An 18,430-nucleotide genomic window follows, 5' to 3' on the forward strand; every position below is an offset into this window, starting at 1 on the left:
CAACATTAAAAAGCCTAAGTCCACAATGTGCTGGGCCACACAGATTTAAACTTTTTGATCTGGGAAGACCACCTTCTGAATGACAGGTGCACTGAAATATGCAGAGAATAGGAAAAGGCAGCAATGTACTGTCATGGTTCACTCTTCCTCATACTTTGTACACGCACACTCTCCTAAGAGGCCGATGAGCAGATAAGTATAGCAGTGTGGCAATGCCGCCATGGGAATACCTACATTGTGAGGGAGAAGGGGACACCTGTCCCGCGTGGCCCAGAGGCGGCCAGTGGTGGCCGACCACAGGCATGTACCGCCCAATGGGTCCCAGCTTGAGGCAAATGCACATCAACATGTCAGAGCATACGAAGCAGAAGAGTATGGGGGGGACATCCCATTCCAAACTTGTGGACCCACACCGGCTGATTTGAAGACGTAAGTAGGCCCCACAGTTTGATGTCGAGTGAAAATTAAAATATATTGTTCCGTTTTTTTTACGTCAGTCAGTTTATTCTAATCTGAATATCAGCCTCTTCAGTTGGATAGTTGGGCTCTCTTGTGCCTTGAATGTACTAACCCCTTGGCCTGTTTTCATCTAACAGTCAAAGCACAAATACTGATTGTGGTGTGGGTTTTGTTTTTACCTTTTAAAAAAATATTCATACCCTGAAATGTAACTGAAAGAAATGTTATTTTTTCCTTAGGTCAGATTGAGCTGTGTTTATTGCTCTTTTGAAAGCCTGTTAAGCAAGACTCATTTGCTCTCTGCTTCTATGTCCGGTAACAGATAGCCTAGGCCTCAGACCTGGATTGTGTTCCAGAAAGGGTTTTGGGAGGCTGTGGTTTCGGAGAAATGCTTGAAAGCTGTGATGTAATTTTATGTGTCCGCTTGTCTAGCTGTGATACCCAGTTGTTTAAGCACAAGTGCAGATGTTGCTGCAAGGGTATTTTTGAGATGTGATTAAAGTAGATTGCCCGCCATAATGTGGGTGGGCCTCATCCAATGAGTGGAAGCCTTTAAGAGAAATGACTGAGGTTTCCCAAAGAAGAAGGAATTCTCCTTGGCACTGCAGCATCCACTCTTCAGCCTCCAGCCTTCTGGATTTCAGACTTTTCAGCCCCCACAGTCATCCTAAAAGAGTGAGAGCCAATTCTTTAAAATCAACCTATCTCTCTCTCTCACTCTCTCTCTACCTCTTTCCCTCCCTTCCTTCTTCCCTCCCTCTCTTTCCCTCTCCCTTTCCCTCTCTCTAGATATATAGAGATAGATACATACAAAAGAGAGCAGAAATTCACTGTAGTTCAGGAATACCACCATTTAAAAATATTTTCTGTTATTTATTTACTTTTCTATGCATAGAAACATATGGAAACATTTTACTCAAATGACATCATCCTGGATATATAAGATTTCAAAACTTTTGAATTTTGTCTTTGTCCTTTAATATGTTAAAGTGATCATTTTACCATAGCCTAAAATATTTTAATGTGAATTTTCTCCAGCAGTTACCAAAAAATCCATCACATAACCAAACCATAATCTGTTTAACTCTTTGACTATTTCTGGGCTTTTTTGAAAAATGAGTTCATTTTATTCTTTAATACACAGCCCTCTCTTCTTGTGTTAGAAGCCAGCACGGCTCTGCCTCTGGCATCTGAGGTCTCTGCCAGTCAGGATCAAAAGTGTCACCTCTAAACTCATCAAGTTGTGTACATTAAACATATAATTTTTTTTTTTTTTTTTTTTTTTTTTTTTTTTTTTTTTGTATTTTGCACTTGGTTCCATTTGGTGCAGGCTAGAGCTCATTATGAATAAACAGCATGTTGCCAATTCAGTCTTCAGCCAAGGTGAGTCTGACCTGGCATCAAAAAACGTCACTATTCTGGAGATAACCACAAAGATCTGTCCCCACCTTAGAGGTCTTTGGGCAGCATGTGGACTCCTGGTCCCTGCTCCTGGGTCATATCACTATTACAAGCACACATTTGTTTTCAGGTAACAGGAAATGTTTGTGACTTGTCCAAAACGTGTTCAATCCTATCCAATCCTTATAAGAGTCAAACACACAACAAAACAACAACAAAGAGAAGAAAAGGAGGGGAAAGAGTTGTGAAAGGGCCTGAGCGCCTGTGTGGACTCAGCAGGAGATGTTCCGCATTCTGTTTTCCCTCATTCACACTCCTAACCGTGAGATAAAACGAAATGTGTGCTCATGAGTGGTGAGCAGAATGGATGTTCTTGGAGAACAAAGAAACACATGGTAGCATGGCAAACCACGTTAGCATTTCTCCCCAGCACCATTGTCTGGGGAGCTGCGGCCTGGCTTTCCCACCACTGCAGATTTCACTCTCCATCCATTATCGTTATGCAAGGTCTGGTCCAGGTCCCCAGAGCCAACGCACACTCCCAGCAGCTGGATTTCTCGGAGCTGGGTAAGTGGCATTTTCCCCAGTTACTCTGCTCAGGTTCTAGGTGGGGGGAACATAGTATTGTGCAATGGTGATAATAACAGCAAGAATTAATTTGTGCGTTTGGTTAGATGTTATTTTAGCAATGCCTTCATGTATAGCATCCGATTAGTGTTTCCCTAGTACAGTCATGGTCTTTAAGAAATTGATTTTTAGGTCTCCAATTATTTTAATATATTTTGTATTTTTATTTATTTACTTTTTTGCCTTATTCTAGAGTGAACTTTTGCTTATGAAAGCTGGGTTTTGTTTTTAAGACTAAACTGGACCTTCCTACCTAAATATTTCTGGGAGACTTACATAAGGTATGTTTGTGGCCTTTAGTGTATCTATAAGCTAAAAGAAGATTGAAAGGACTTTTTCTCCTAGATGCTGAAAGAGTAAAACTTTTTGTCTGTATCAAGCTAACTATATCTCAATAAACTTATATTAAACTGAGTTTTTAAAAGTAAATGAAGTTGCTAAATTACAGAGAAATAAAACAATGTGGTAAGATTTAAATTTTAAAAAAAAATAGAAAGGAAGATGATTCAAATGAAGACATTTATGAGTCTATTCTGTTCCTTTATTTATGTATTCATTCAGTCATTCAGAGATTTTATCATCTGTCATATCCTAGACACAGTTCTGCATACTGGAGATAGAACAGTAAACAAAATGCACAAAAAGTCTTGCCCTCCTGGGGCTTCCATTCTAATGGAGAGGGATAAACCCCTGCACTAAAAGTAATTCCACTATAATAAAGAATACTGCAAACGTGCTTGAGATGATACAATGCCACAAAACCATGATATGAGAAACTGCAAATTTAAATAAATATCTACTTAGCAGTATTTAATAATAGTACCTTATTTATGAGATAAATGGTTAGAAATAGAATTGTATGAAATCTGAGAATTAAACTGGTAAATTACCTGCAGATTCTTAGTAAGTGGAAGGTAAGCAGTTGAGGGGAATGGCATGTTATGAAAGCCACCTCATAACTTAGCAAGAACATGCTCTGTCCAATAATTAACACACCTTAGTCTTACAATGCTCATGATTCCTGAAGGAGGGACACATGTACAGCAGAATTAGAAAGCAGTCACAATTTCTACAGTGCAGTAAAAGAAAATAAATGATTGGCTTGAACAACAAAGTTTTAGGTGTGAAAGACAGTACAAGAGAGTGACTATTTTACAATACACCATAGTCTAGATAACACTTGAAAAAGATCAAAATAGTAAACTAGCCCAAATGTCCAACTAAAATTCTAAGCTTGTCTGTTTGGTGATGATGTCATACCATCATGCAATGTTCTTAATCACTTTTATTACATTATGAATAATTATAAATGTTAAGCTGCTGTGTTAATTTTTCTTTAAATGAAGGGATTTTTTAAGACCAGCAGTTATAGAAAGAGCTGCAGATCGAGAAACTAAAGCTCCTGTAAAATCTGTATCTCCAAGCTCTCCTGAGCCTCAGATTTATATTTAAAACACCCACCAGTCATCTCCCCGGAATCCCTTGGGCACCTCTGACTTAACATGTCCTAAACTGAACTCTGTATCTTGTTCAGTATCCCATGTCCTCCCTCAAGTAACAGTTCCACCATCCATTCAGACTGGCAAGCTACAATCTCTCTGTCTCTCTCTCTGTCTCACACACACACATCCCTACTAAAAACCAAACCATGTGCTTTGGTGAGCTCTCCTCTCCATCACCAGGTCCTCACCACCTGTCCTCTGAGTCAGGATAGTAGTCACCTGGCTGATCTTCCAGACTCTGGTCTCTCACCTTCCACTCCAAAGTATTGTCTAAGTCATCTTCCAAAAAACAAAGCTAATCATAGATACCTTGCTGTAATATTTTTTTTTTGCTTCCTTCTGCCTACACTCTCCTGTAAGTAAAACATTTATTACCTCACACATACAAATTCATTTATAAATGATATAAATATACAACTGCATTAATATATTGTAGACATAAAAATATGCCATAAAAATTGAAATTGTAAAGGGTAAATTAAAGATGAAATACACACTTTTATTTTCTACTAGAGGCCTGGTGCACAAATTCATGCACCAGTGGGTCCCTCGGCCTGGCCTGCAGGATTGAGCCAAAACCAGCTCTCTGTCATCCTGAGGGGTCCTAGATTGCGAGAAGGCACAGGCCAGGCCGAGGGACCCCACCGGTGCACAATCGGGGCCAGGAAGGGACGCGGGAGGTTGGCCAGCCTGGGAGGGACTGTGGAGGGCTCCAGGGTGTGTCTGGCCCCATCTTGCTCAGTCCTGATAGGCCAGACCTCAGCAACAAGGTAACCTACCAGTTGGAGCTTCTTCCCCCTGGTGATCAGTGCATGTCATAGTGAGTGGTTGAGCAGCCTTAGCATATCATTAGCATATTATGCTTTGATTGGTTGAACAGACAACTGGATGACCGGACACTTAGCATGTTAGGCTTTTATTACATAGGATTTCTTTTTTAATATATTTTTTATTGACTTCAGAGAGGAATGGAGAGGGAGAGAGAGATAGAAACAGCAGTGATGAGAGAGAATCACTGATCAGCTGCTTCCTGCATGCCCCATCTTGATAAATGCTGTCATATCTTGGTAATGAACATTTCCATCTCAGTCTGCATGGCATTACAATGCATTCATAAGTGGCTCACTGCAGCATGTCTGTTGAGGCTATGATTTATACTTAGGCAGTACCACAGGTTAGCAAGCACTCTGAGCTAAAAATAAATCAGATAAAATTAAAAGTATTTGAGCATACAGTTTAAAATATGAATTGATAAACTCTGTCTCCCTTTTTCAATAACTCATCTTAGATATTTGTGGAAATGTGTGTTTGAAGCCTCAGAATACTAGTTTTAGGCAAATGCTTATGTTCTGTAAAAATATTTATCTGGGAACAGTTTTATGAGAGGTACATGTTTTTAAAAGGATATCACTGATGGGTGTGGGCAGAGACAACATAAAATTGTTGAGATCAAAAACATGATTCAGTGCCCAGCAACACATTATAATAGTCTATGTCCATATTGCATGTTAGAGCTAACAGCATTCATCAATGCTTTTACCTCTTTTAGATACATGAGGTATCGGGGGATGTCAGAAGCAAGTTTAGTTGACAGAATCCCTGTTCTTTAGAAAAATAACCCAAAAAGCTTATGTAAAACCAAGATTTTATTAGTTCACACTGATACAAGTGCTTTTTCCCCTCTGTTTGTGGACAGATATTTGCTCATTAGGCTACATTTCAACATTCCCTTGAAAACAAGAAAATTCTTTGTCAAAAGCATAATTCAGACAATTATGCGGGGAAACATGGGACACTTGGATCTCACTGAAATATTTCATTCTTCATAGACACATTTTCACTCCTCAAGTGGAGAGTGATCACCAATGTCAGCCAAAGCAGCAAATGTTCTTGTGTTGATGAAACCTTACTTATTAATGGTTGGTGTGTCCCCAGGGTAGAATCAAGATGGAAGACACTCCCTGGCTCCTATGTCACAGAAGAGCTTCAATGATCAATGCCTGGAGCTGACTGACCTTGGCTGAAGCATAAGTTGACCCTGAAAGGCAGTGAGATGGAAGTTTTCACTGTTAAGTATCTCTCTATATAACAACATCCTATCTAATAAAAGAGTAATATGTAAATTAACTATCACTCTGCAACAAATATGGCAGCTCCCATAGTGGCCGGGATGGGATGCGGCATCACCCCAGCCCCAGCCCCAGCCCAGGAGGGAGGGGAGGGGCCGAAGGCCATGGTGAGGGATGCTGGCATTCTTGCACTCCGGGCTGAGGGACCCCTCCTCCCCTGTGCACGAATTTCATGCACCGGGCCTCTAGTTGTATAATAACAACAATGGCAATGCTTCTCCAAAGACTCCACGTACCACTGAGTACCTTCCTCCAAATGGTATCTATGCTCATTCCCTACTACAATTGGACTGCTTCCAATTTGACTTTACCCCTCACCCTCTATGTCAAATGGACCCCTGTGTTAGTCATTACTTATCCCTAAGATTTCTACTTTTCCATTCCTTCTGAGTACATACCCCTTAAAGTTTGGTAATGACCATGTGACTTCCTTTGGCCAGTGAAATGTGAGAAGTGGTCTGTGTCGTTTCTAGGTGAAAGTGTTTAAGGTTTGCTGTGCAGTTTTCCACACTCTTCCATTGCCATGGTGCTCATGGAGAGGTCACAGGAGTGAAGCAGGCTAAAATGATGAGTCCCCATAAGAGCTGCCCAGGAGATTTGACGTGAGCAGGAAGTTAACTTTTGTTGTGTGAAGCCACTGAGATTTTGATGGTGTTTCCTACAGCGGCATAATCTAGCCTACCCTACTCTCACGAGCTCAGTTCACACTGACCACCATTTATGCAGCAGCCCACAGCTGCATATGTGGGTGCTCTGCCAGTAAGTTGTTTTTATGAGTTGGCCCCAGTCACTGAGGAAGGCAAAGTTTCACAGCAATATCTGGGAGCAGTAGGAAGGCAGCAGGGATAATCATACTGTGTATCCCACGTCCTTTCCAAGTCCCCGCAACAGCACTGAGGGCTGCCCAAAGCAAATAACCATCTTGATTTATTACCAAGGAAGTATCCGTTTTATGGGAGGAGGGAGGAGCTTAATTTAGAGCACACTGGGACTTCTAGGCTAGTGGAAATTTAGTGGAAATGCCTAGCAAGTAATTGGTAATGCAGATACGGGGGCTTGGAAACAGGTTAAGGATGTCGGTATAGATTCAGAAGTAATCACACACTTCAAAACTAAACATAAGATGTGGATAAATTTCCAAGGGAAATGGCAGAAACTGAGAAAAATAAAAAGCCAAGAAATGAGTCTTAGGAAACATTCTTGGGTGGGGGGATGGGGTGGGGAGGTACAAAGAGAGGAGAATGGAGGAAGGGAGAGATGAGAACAATGGTGACAATACCATTCGTTTTGAGAGCTAAGAATACCACGTCTTCATTAATAAATTCATTTAGATTTCAAGGTTTTTAATGAGGATAAAAAACGTACTATCCCTTAACAATCCATTTACTCTCTCAGATATTAAAATAGATTACCTATCTGACAGGCAGCTGGACATCTATAATAGAGAGCAAAATGATTTTTTAATTCGATGTCCCAGAAGTCATTTATCAAGATTTAAAGTTTTGCAGATGAAACAGGATAACTTTTTAAAAAATATTTCAAATCCCAGCAACAACACAGCACTGGTAACTCTTACGCAGCTAGCTCTGGGCAGTGAACTTCCACTGGACAGAGAGGCCCTATAGCCTCAGAGGCCAACCCCAGAACACTGCCACCCAGAGGCTGACCCACAAACTGACTCTTTGCTAAACACAAAATAAGGCAGTCTGGGAAACAAATGCGGCTTGCTTTAAAATAAGGACTGTGGTTTACAACACAGAGGAACAGTGTATCGCAGGGAAACTCAACACTCTCCTGAATACCTGGCAGGTCTAAGGCGAGCCACACTGAAGAATAGAAGAACCGAAGGACCTTCACTACTGCAATATTTTTTTTTTTTCTTTTTTCACCTTTTAACTAAGAAACCAATTTTTCTTTTTTTTTTCTTTTCTTCTGCTTTTTTTTTCTTTTTTTTTTTTCTTCTTCTTTTTTCCATCACCTGATTTTACCCTTTTAATTACTACCTTCTTATTTTTAACCAGTATTATTACTGCTACCGTTTTACCATTTTTTTTTAAAGTGCCATTTTATTTTCTGTTTATTTTATTTTGGGATTAGTGTTCTCCATTCTATTTTCATCGTTATATTATTGGTTGTTTCTAGTTTGCATTCATCTCCAGGGAGCTGTTGCTGGAAGTTGTTGGGATTAATGGCTGTTCTATAGGAGTATTCTCCTCATATAAAAAAGTCTCTTCCCCTCTTCCACTTCATTCTCTCTTTTCGCTCTTTTTTTTTCTTTTCTTTTCTTTTCTCGCTTTTATTTTCCCCCCTCCTTTTTCCCAATTTCATTTTTGCACTCCTTTTTTTGGTCCCTAATTTTCTTTTCTTTTTTCTCTTTTCTCTTTTTCTCTTCCTTCTTCCTTATCCCCTAATACTCTTAATTCAGGTGGTCACCTTTATTTGGGGTTATTCATATCGTGAATATATTTGTGTATAGTGCCTGGTACGTGGTGCCTTGTTGTGTTGTATTTTGTGCCTTTAAATCAACGCAGCAGATCCAAGCAACAGCAACCTCCTGAGCACCACACCCTCTGCTGAGGAACAGCAGCTGTACGTGAAACCTTGCCCCACCAGCCAGAAGAGCCACCACAGCTGTGAACAGCACCCACCAGAGGAGCTGCTGCCAACTGAAGAGCAGCTGCTACCGCAACCGCCAGAAGAGCAACCACAGACCAAGGAGTCACTGCCACCAAGGGAGCAGCCACTGAACGACTCAACGTCTAGATATGTCAGCGAGATCAAACATGGGTAGACAAAGAAACCCCCAAAGAAAAGAGAAGGAGGACTCTCCAGAAAAGCAGCTAAGTAATACAGAGGCATGCAACATGACAGAAAAAGAATTCAGAATAAGGGTCCTAGAGTGCATAAACCGGATGGAGGAAAAAATCGACAACCTCTGCAAGAAGCTAGAAGAAACAGATGAAAAAATCAACAACTTAAGTAAGACCCAAGAAGAAATGAAGAGTGATATAGCTGCAATGAAAAACTCCATTGAAAGTATCAACAGTAGACTAGGAGAAGCGGAGGACCGAATTAGTGATTTAGAAGACAAGGAAGCAAAACACACCCAAAACGTACTGCAATTGGAGAAAAAAATGAAAAGACAGGAGGAGAGCCTAAGGGAGCTTTGGGACAACATGAAACGAAACAACATACGAATAATAGGGGTACCAGAACAACAGAAGGATGAACAAGGATTAGAAAACCTATTAGAAGAAATAATATCAGAAAACTTCCCTGAGGTGGGGAAGAAAAAAGTCACACAAGCCCAGAGAGTCCCAAACAAGTTGAACCCAAAAAGACCCACACCAAGACACATCATAATTACCATGGCAAATGTTCAGGACAAAGAGAGAATCTTACAGGCTGCAAGAGAGAGACGGAAAGTTACATACAAGGGATCTCCCATTAGATTGTCAAATGATTTCTCAACAGAAACACATCAGGCCAGAAAAGAATGGACGGAAATTTACAAAGTGATGCAAAGCAAAGGACTAAATCCAAGAATACTCTATCCAGCAAGGCTATCATTCAAACTTGAAGGGGAAATAAGAAGCTTCACAGACAAAAAAAGGCTAAGGGAGTTTATCACCACCAAGCCAGCAATGCAAGGAATGCTAAAGGGACTGGTATAAAAATAAGAAATAAAAAGCTCAGAAAGAAAACAGCCACACAAAAACAGAAATGGCTACAAACAAGTACCTTTCAATAATAACTTTAAACGTAAACGGACTAAATGCTCCAAACAAAAGACATCGAGTGGCTGAATGGATAAAAAAACATGACCCATACATCTGCTGTCTACAAGAAACCCACCTCATTAGAAGGGACTCACACAGACTGAAAGTGAAAGGATGGAAAAATATCTTTCAGGCAAATGGAAAGGAAAAGAAAGCTGGGGTAGCAATACTTATATCGGACAAAATAGACCTCAAAGTGAAGGCCATAACAAGAGATAAGGAAGGCCACTTCATAATACTAAAGGGATCAATACAACAAGAAGATATAACCCTGGTAAACATATATGCACCCAATGCAGGAGCACCCAAATTCATAAAAAAACTCCTGGAAGATATCAAAGGAGAGATCGACAACAATACAATCATAGTAGGGGACTTTAATACACCACTAACAGCACTGGATAAGTCCTATAGACAAACAATCAGCAAAGATACAGCAATCCTAAATGACTCACTAGATCAGATGGACTTAATAGACATCTTCAGAACACTTCACCCCAAAGCCAGGGAATATACGTTCTTCTCAAGTGCTCATGGGACATACTCAAAAATAGACCATATATTGGGTCACAAGCAAAGTATCCCCAAATTCAAGAAAATTGAAATCATAAAAAGCGTCTTCGCAGACCATGATGGCATAATATTAGAAATAAACTACAATAAAAACAACCCAAAATACTCAAACACCTGGAAGCTGAATAGCATGCTATTAAATATTGATTGGGTTACCAATGAAATCAAAGAAGAAATTAAAAACATCCTGGAAACTAATGACAATGAAAACACAACAATCCAAAACCTATGGGACACAATGAAAGCAGTCCTGAGAGGGAAGTTTATAGCTCTACAGGCCTATCTCAACAAACAAGAAAAAATGGTAGTAAATCATCTAACTCTACAACTCAAAGAATTAGAAAGAGAGCAACAAGAAAACCCGAGAGTGAGCAGAAGGAAGGAGATAATAAAGATTAGAGCAGAAATAAATGACATAGAGACCAAAAAAACAATACAGAAAATCAATGAAACCAAGAGCTGGTTCTTTGAAAGGATAAACAAGATTGACAAACCTCTAGCCAGACTCACCAAGAAGCAAAGAGAGAGGACCCAAATAAACAAAATCAGAAACGATAGAGGCGAAATAACAACAGACCCCACAGAAATACAAATGATTGTTAAAAAATACTATGGACAGCTCTACTCCAACAAACTAGACAACCTGGAGGAAATGGACAAATTCCTAGAAAAATACAACATTCCAAAACTCAATCAGGAAGAATCTAAAAATCTCAACAGGCCAATAACTATGGAAGAAATTGAAGCAGTCATCAAAAAGCTTCCAGCAAACAAAAGCCCAGGACCAGACGGCTTCACAGGGGAGTTTTACCAAACATTCAAGGAAGAACTAAAACCTATCCTCCTCAGACTACTACAAAAAATTCAAGAGGAAGGAACACTTCCAAGCTCATTCTATGAAGCCAGCATCACCCTAATACCAAAACCAGGTAAAGACAACACAATGAAAGAGAATTACAGGCCAATATCCCTCATGAACATAGATGCCAAAATCCTCAACAAAATCTTAGCAAATCGGATCCAGCAGTACATCAGAAAGATCATACACCATGACCAAGTAGGATTTATCCCAGGGATGCAAGGATGGTACAATATCCGCAAATCAATAAACGTGATACATCACATAAACAAATTGAAAGAAAAAAACCACATGGTCATATCAATTGATGCAGAAAAAGCATTTGACAAAATTCAACACCCATTTTTGATAAAAGCTCTCAGCAAGGTGGGAGTAGAAGGATCATACCTCAACATAATAAAAGCCATATATGACAGGCCCACAGCCAACATCATACTCAATGGACAAAAACTAACACCATTTCCCCTAAGAACAGGAACAAGACAGGGATGCCCCCTCTCACCACTCCTGTTCAACATAGTACTGGAAGTGTTAGCCATTGCAATTCGGCAAGAAGAAGAAATAAAAGGCATCCAAATTGGAAAAGAGGAAGTAAAACTGTCCTTATTTGCAGACGACATGATATTATACATACAAAACCCTAGAGACTCCATCAAAAAGCTACTGGACTTAATACATGAATTTGGCAATGTAGCAGGATACAAAATTAACCCCAAGAAATCCGAGGCATTTCTATACACCAATAGTGAACTTTCAGAAAGAGAGATTATAAAAACAATCCCGTTTACCATCGCACCAAAAAAATTAAGCTACCTAGGAATAAACTTAACTAAAGAGGTAAAAGACCTCTACTCAGAAAACTACAGGACGTTGAAAAAAGATATAGAGGAAGACATAAACAGATGGAAGAACATACCGTGTTCATGGATTGGTAGAATCAACATCATTAAAATGTCCATACTACCCAAAGCAATCTATAAATTCAACGCACTTCCCATTAAAATACCAACGGCATACTTCAGAGATCTAGAACGAACTCTCCAAAAATTCATCTGGAATAAAAAAAGACCCCGAATAGCTGCAGCAATCCTGAAAAAGAACAAAGTAGGTGGGATCTCAATACCAGATATCAAGATGTATTACAAAGCCACTGTTCTCAAAACTGCCTGGTACTGGCACAAGAATAGGCATATAGATCAATGGAATAGAATAGAGAGCCCAGAAATCGGCCCGAACCAATATGCTCAATTAATATTTGACAAAGGAGGCAAGAACATACAATGGAGCCAAGATAGTCTCTTCAATAAATGGTGTTGGGAAAATTGGACAGATATATGCAATAAAATGAAACTAGACCACCAACTTACACCATACACAAAAATAAACGCAAAATGGATAAAGGACTTAAATGTACGACAGGAAACCATAAAAATTCTAGAAGAATACAAAGGCAACAAAATCTCAGACATATGCCGAAGCAATTTCTTCACTGATACAGCTCCTAGGGCACTTGAAACTAAAGAGAAAATGAACAAATGGGACTACATCAAAATAAAAAGCTTCTGCACAGCAAAAGAAACCATCAACAAAACAACGAGAAAACCCACTGTGTGGGAAAACATATTTGCCAATGTCATATCTGATAAGGGCCTAATCTCCAAAATTTATAGGGAACTCATACAACTTAACAAAAGGAAGATAAACAATCCAATCAAAAAATGGGCAAAGGACCTAAATAGACACCTTTCAAAGGAGGACATTCAGAAAGCCAAGAGACATATGAAAACATGCTCAAAGTCACTAATCATCCGAGAGATGCAAATCAAAACAACAATGAGGTACCATCTCACACCTGTCAGACTGGCTATCATCAACAAATCAACAAACGACAAGTGCTGGAGAGGATGTGGAGAAAAAGGAACACTTGTGCACTGCTGGTGGGAATGCAGACTGGTGCAGCCACTATGGAAGACAGTATGGAGTTTCCTTAAAAAACTGAAAATGGAACTCCCATTTGACCCTGTGATCCCACTTCTAGGAATATATCCCAAGAAACCAGAAACACCAATCAGAAAGGATATATGCACCCCTATGTTCATAGCAGCACAATTCACCATAGCTAAGATCTGGAAACAGCCTAAGTGCCCATCAGTAGATGAATGGATTAGAAAACTGTGGTACATCTACACGATGGAATACTATGCTGCTCTAAAAAGGAAGGAACTCTTACCATTTGCAACGTCATGGATGGAACTGGAGAGCATTATGCTAAGTGAAATAAGCCAGTCAATGAAGGAAAAATACCACATGATCTCACTCATTCATGGATAATAGAGACCATTATAAACTTTTGAACAATAATAGATACAGAGGCAGAGCTGCCTCAAACAGATTGTCAAACTGCAGCAGGAAGGCCGGGGAGGGTTGCGGGGCAGGAGGTAGGGGGGTAAGAGATCAACTAAAGGACTTGTATGCATGCATATAAGCATAACCAGTGGACATAAGACATCGGGGGGTAGGGGAGGCTAGGGGACTGTCTAGGGCGGGGGGATAAAATGGACACATATGTAATACCCTTTGTAATACTTTAAGCAAAAAAAAAAATAAAAAAAATAAAAATAAAAATAAAAAATATTTCAAAGGTTTTTTTTAATAAACATATTATGGGATTCATTTTCTTTGCACTTTGTTTTGTGGGATTTTCCTGGTTAAACCTAAAAGTTACCTTAGGTTCACAGATCCAGTACTCTATGCTGACAGAAGAACTGGTTGACAAAAATAACATTAAAAAAAAAAACCTCTTTAAAAATGTCCAAATGGAAATAGCCATCATGCGGTGCTGAGAAATAGAAGGGAGGCACTTCAGCTTCAGGAGGTGCTCACGGTTCATACGCAGAGGGCTTTTCCCAGCCACTTCCACTCCTGGAAGTTCCCTCGTGGCACAAACTACCTAGTTCACTGGGAAATGTGTTCCCCCAACACCTTTCTGTGCGTTAATCCTTTTTTATAAAGTTGTCTCCATTGACGCAGAGGTCAAGTTCCCCAGGGCTGAGAGCAGTCAGAGCAGCCCTTGCCTCTCCATCACCCCAAGACCGAGTGCAGGTCCCTGACCTCCCAGCAAGAAGGTTCTTGCTCGAAACAGGACTTTTAAACATCTATGATTTGCTCTGCGTTACAGCCGTTCAACTATTCCACAGCCTTATTCTACACATCTGGCCCATGCCGGGCACTCCGGGGTGCAGTGGTCATTCTTGGGCTGGCTGCCTTTACCCTGGCCCGTGGTCGGCAAACTGCGGCTCGCGAGCCACATGCGGCTCTTTGGCCTCTTGAGTGTGGGTCTTCCACAAAATACCGCTACATTCAAGGGGCCAAAGGGCCGCATGTGGCTCGCGAGCTGCCGAGCCGCAAGTTTGCTGACCACTGCCTAGGCCATCCCACACACCGCTCCCTCTGCTGGTATGTTGGGATTTGTGCCAGCTTTCCTCCTGCCAGGGTGACCCCAACAATTAACTAACATTTCCTAAACCCACATAAGCATGCCAGGCACTACTCTAGGCACTTCAGATGGGTGTTCTCATTTAATTTTCAAGATTGAGGTGGGTGTTGGTAACATCCCCGTTTTACAGCTTGGGAGGCTTAAATGTTAAGGAACTTGCCTAAGGTCATGGAGCTATTAAGTGCTGCAGGCAGCACTCAAAATAGTTCCGGCCAGTGCCAAACCGGGTGCTCTAAGCCTTGCCGCTCAAAGTGCGGCCCTCAAGCCATTTGCCCTGTCTTTACCCGGGAGTACCATGCAGAATCTCAGGTCCCACCCAGACCCACCAATCAGACTTTGGTGTTAACAAGGCCCCCTGTGACCCCTCTGCACATTGAGGTGTGGGGAGCGCTGGGCTGTCACCCACTGTGCAGACCTCACTGTCCCGGATGCTGGAGAGGGGAGACCATCTTGCTCCTGAGTTGCAATCTGGGCGGTGTGGGGAGGAATCATGTACGTTATCCAAGGGCAAAGGGAGGGATTCAGACAACAGGTTCCTGCAGCTTCAAGCACTGGCTATCCGCAGAGTGTGGGACCACTTCCAAACGCAGCAGGTACTGAGCTGCGTCTTGACATGTTCTCCACTCATTTCACTCAGGAATCGGTGCTGTTCCAAGTGGACACGCGCCCGGATCAATAATCTGGGGTTAGCGGATCCAGCCTGCACCCCATTTTCCGAACAGAATCCAGATACCAACAGCACCAACGAGCAGACTCGAAACCTCCATAAAACCTGCAAGCATTTCCTTGCTAATCGTGTTATTGGGCTCAGAATTCCTGGTGTGGTTAACAGTGTTCCTGACAGAAACAGTTTGCCCCTCCGATCAGTTCTTCCCAGGCACGAGTGTAAACCCTGGCGGAAGAAGACGCGGTCGCTGGGTGTGCAGCCCCAGTTCCAGGAACCTCCCGTGGGGTGGGGTGGGGTGGGGTGGCGCCTTTCCAAGCCCCTTCTCCACCGAGCCTGGCCCAGCAGCCCAGCTGCGCTCCCCGCGGGCGCTTCACTTAAGTCACTACTCACCTGGCTCCCTAGGGTCCTAACCAGCGTGCCACCTCCCAACCGCCCGCAGGCGGGTCCCTCTCTCCGCTGGGGTCTCCGCCCCGCACCCCCGGGAAGGGGCGGAGCGGCGCGGGCCGGGCTCCCGGGGGCGGACCCGCCGAGCGGCGGCGGCGGACGGCGAGTCACGTGGGCGGGGCGGGGGCGGGGCCGCCGGTGGGAGGAGAAAACAAAGCCCCCAGCTGTCAGCGGGGAGCAGGGACGCGCCGGAGCAGGTGAGTCAAGTGCATTTAAAGCGGTACCGCCCCGCGCACCCCCGCACCCCGGCCCCGGCGCGGTCCCTCCCAGGCCTGGCGCTGGCCTCGCCGGCTCCCGCCGCCCGGGGACTGCAGTGCCGCCGGCTGAGCCCGCGGGACCCACCGGGGGTCTCCGAGCCGGGAGAGAACTTGCGCAGGGTCGGCCCGCGCCTCGGGGATGCCCCCCTCGCGTTCCCGCGGCCGCCTCACCCGGGGCCCCGGCGCCGCACCCCCCGGGAAAGGGGGGGAGTCGGGCTGCCACGCTGGCAGAGTGGACTGGCTCGGGGTGAGGGCGAGGCTGCCCGGGACAGGGACCCTGGGCGCTGGGAAGGAGAGGGGTGCGGGCGCGCACCGACATAGAGGCGCCAGAGTTGGGGCGCAGGGCTGGGAGCCAGGGGCGCTGGCGGAGGCTGCGGGGCAGACCAGGAAGTGCCGCGCGCGGGCGCCCCCGGCGGGGAGCAACCCCGGACGCCCACCCCGCGCTTCCCTCCGGCGGACCAGCCCCCCAACTCCCCCCTGGACTCTGCCCCCGGCGCCCGGGGCTGGAGCTGTGATGGGAGGAGAGTTCTGAGCCCAAGTGGTTCTTCTGCAGAAAGCACCCCGCGAGGGTGCTCCGCGATCCCCACTCTGCTTCCGTAGGACATCCTTCACCCCTACCCCACCCAGAGGGGCTGTGCCAGGGCCAGGAACCCCACGGAGGGTCCGGGGAGAGGCGGGCGCAGAAAGACGCCCCCTCTGCACCCGAAGCGCTCGGGCGTGCAGACTGCCGAACCCCGAGTCCCTCTGCCAGTCCCGCGCCCAGAGCCGGCCCGAGGGCAGAGCTGTAACCTCGAGGGAGGGGCGCTGCGCCGTCTGCTCGGGAGGAGCCTTTGTCCCCCTCCTCCAGCCCCCCCCCCCCCCAGCCCTCGCCGGTCAGCGGCGCGTGGAGTGATTGATATTCCGAACATTGCCCCTTCCTTCCGCACCAGCCCGCGCACTGTCTGCCCCGCGTGCGTTTCTCCATCCCGCGCTCACGTTCTCTTCTTTTCAAAAAGGAACGTGGTCCAGACCCGCAGGCCAGGGGAGGTCACTGCCTTTCCTACTGTGCGGTCTCGTTCAGCCAGGGGTGAGGCGCGCGAACCGCCCGCCGCCCGCCCACGCCCACGGGCGCCGCGGAACTTCCGTGATCAGCACAGTATCTGCCCCGAGGCCGCGCGGAGCGTGCAGTCCCGTCCGTCCGTCCGTCCGGGGGGAGGTGTGGACGCAGCTCGAGCTTCTAACCTGAGAGGACCTCGGGCTTCCGACCGGGCCCCCCGACACGTGGGAATGAAACAGAACAGAGACCCAAAGGTAACGGAAGAACAGCGGCCGCGGCGGGCTGCTCTCGGGAGCTCGGTGGAGCTGGGTTTGCCGCCAGCCAGGGGCGCGCAGGGCGCCCAGGGGCCCGGGGCCCGGTGTAGCCAGTGTCCCGCTGGAAACGCCCCCTGGCTTTGCTGGCGTCTTTTCTGCGGAGCTATGAGGACTGCAGGGTCGGGATCTGCACCGTGGGAAGTCTGGGAGCCCACCCCGTGGTGCCGCTCAACGGGTCGGTTTCTCTCGCGTGGGGGGGGGGAGATCGATGCTCCTCCCAGAGCCAAGGCTCCTAAACGTTGCTGCGCTTGGAGCCACCTGGGAGCTGGGAGGAACCCCGACGCCCGGCTCCCAGCCGCGTCCCTGTAAGTCCGACTGTCGGAGGTGAGAGCCCGGGGTTTCCTCGTAACCTGTAACCTCCGGGGGACTCCTGGCCGCCACGGTGCAGCCGCGTCCGAGAACCACTGATGCAAAGGGGGGACCCGTGGCCAGCACTTGCAGGCGACGCGAGACGAGATGCCAGCTTCACTAGGTGGGCGGGTGGGTGGGGGTCAAAACGCAGAAACTGGGGCGCCGCCGAAGAACGCCCTAGGGTGGGAGGCCGTGGTCCGTCCACTCGGCCGCGGTGACCCCTGCCGCAGTCTGGGGTCGCAGTCTGGGGTCGCAATCTGGGGTCGTTCTTAGCGGGAAGATCGAAGTTCACTGCCAGGGCCCGCCTGCTGCGCGGTGGTTACGGCGACGGGTAGAAACTTTGGTGCCTGTGCTGAGTCACGTGGAGCCGGCAGCGGGGGGGGGGGGGGGGGGGGGGGAAGCCCAGCAGAAAGGAGCCGGGAGCCGCTGGTGAGTCAGCGCGGCCGCACCAGGGCGGAGCGGGAGCAGGGAGTAGGGACACCGAGTGGCTGGCAGGCTCGCCCCGTGCGCCACTCCTGCGAAAGCGCGTCTGATCG

At 45.5% G+C, this 18,430-nt stretch overlaps 1 protein-coding gene and 1 long non-coding RNA gene across 3 annotated transcripts in view; one reads left to right on the forward strand and one right to left on the reverse strand.

Annotated features, from left to right (window-relative positions):
- Positions 1-4,907: 4,907 nt before the first annotated feature.
- On the reverse strand, positions 4,908-16,617 carry LOC118662655. Its single transcript, XR_004969824.1, has 3 exons — positions 15,883-16,617; positions 5,900-6,027; positions 4,908-5,181 (listed from the first exon to the last, which is right to left on the reverse strand). It is a non-coding gene; the product is annotated as an uncharacterized LOC118662655 (long non-coding RNA).
- The window catches only part of MAPRE2 (microtubule associated protein RP/EB family member 2), a 115,373-nt gene continuing 113,007 nt past the window's right edge, over positions 16,065-18,430 (forward strand). The window contains exon 1 of one of the 2 annotated variants that reach the window (XM_036321286.1): positions 16,065-16,133. Coding sequence is in view for 1 of the 2 variants with exons in the window: in XM_036321284.1 (XP_036177177.1) it covers positions 17,460-17,483 (24 nt within the window). In the remaining variant the exon portion in view is untranslated. Of the gene's footprint in view, positions 16,134-17,306; positions 17,484-18,430 lie in introns of those variants that run through there. The other variant, XM_036321284.1, reaches the window with a different exon arrangement.

Source organism: Myotis myotis, unplaced genomic scaffold (genome assembly GCF_014108235.1).
Source record: "Myotis myotis isolate mMyoMyo1 unplaced genomic scaffold, mMyoMyo1.p scaffold_m19_p_9, whole genome shotgun sequence".
NCBI lineage: Eukaryota > Metazoa > Chordata > Mammalia > Chiroptera > Vespertilionidae > Myotis > Myotis myotis.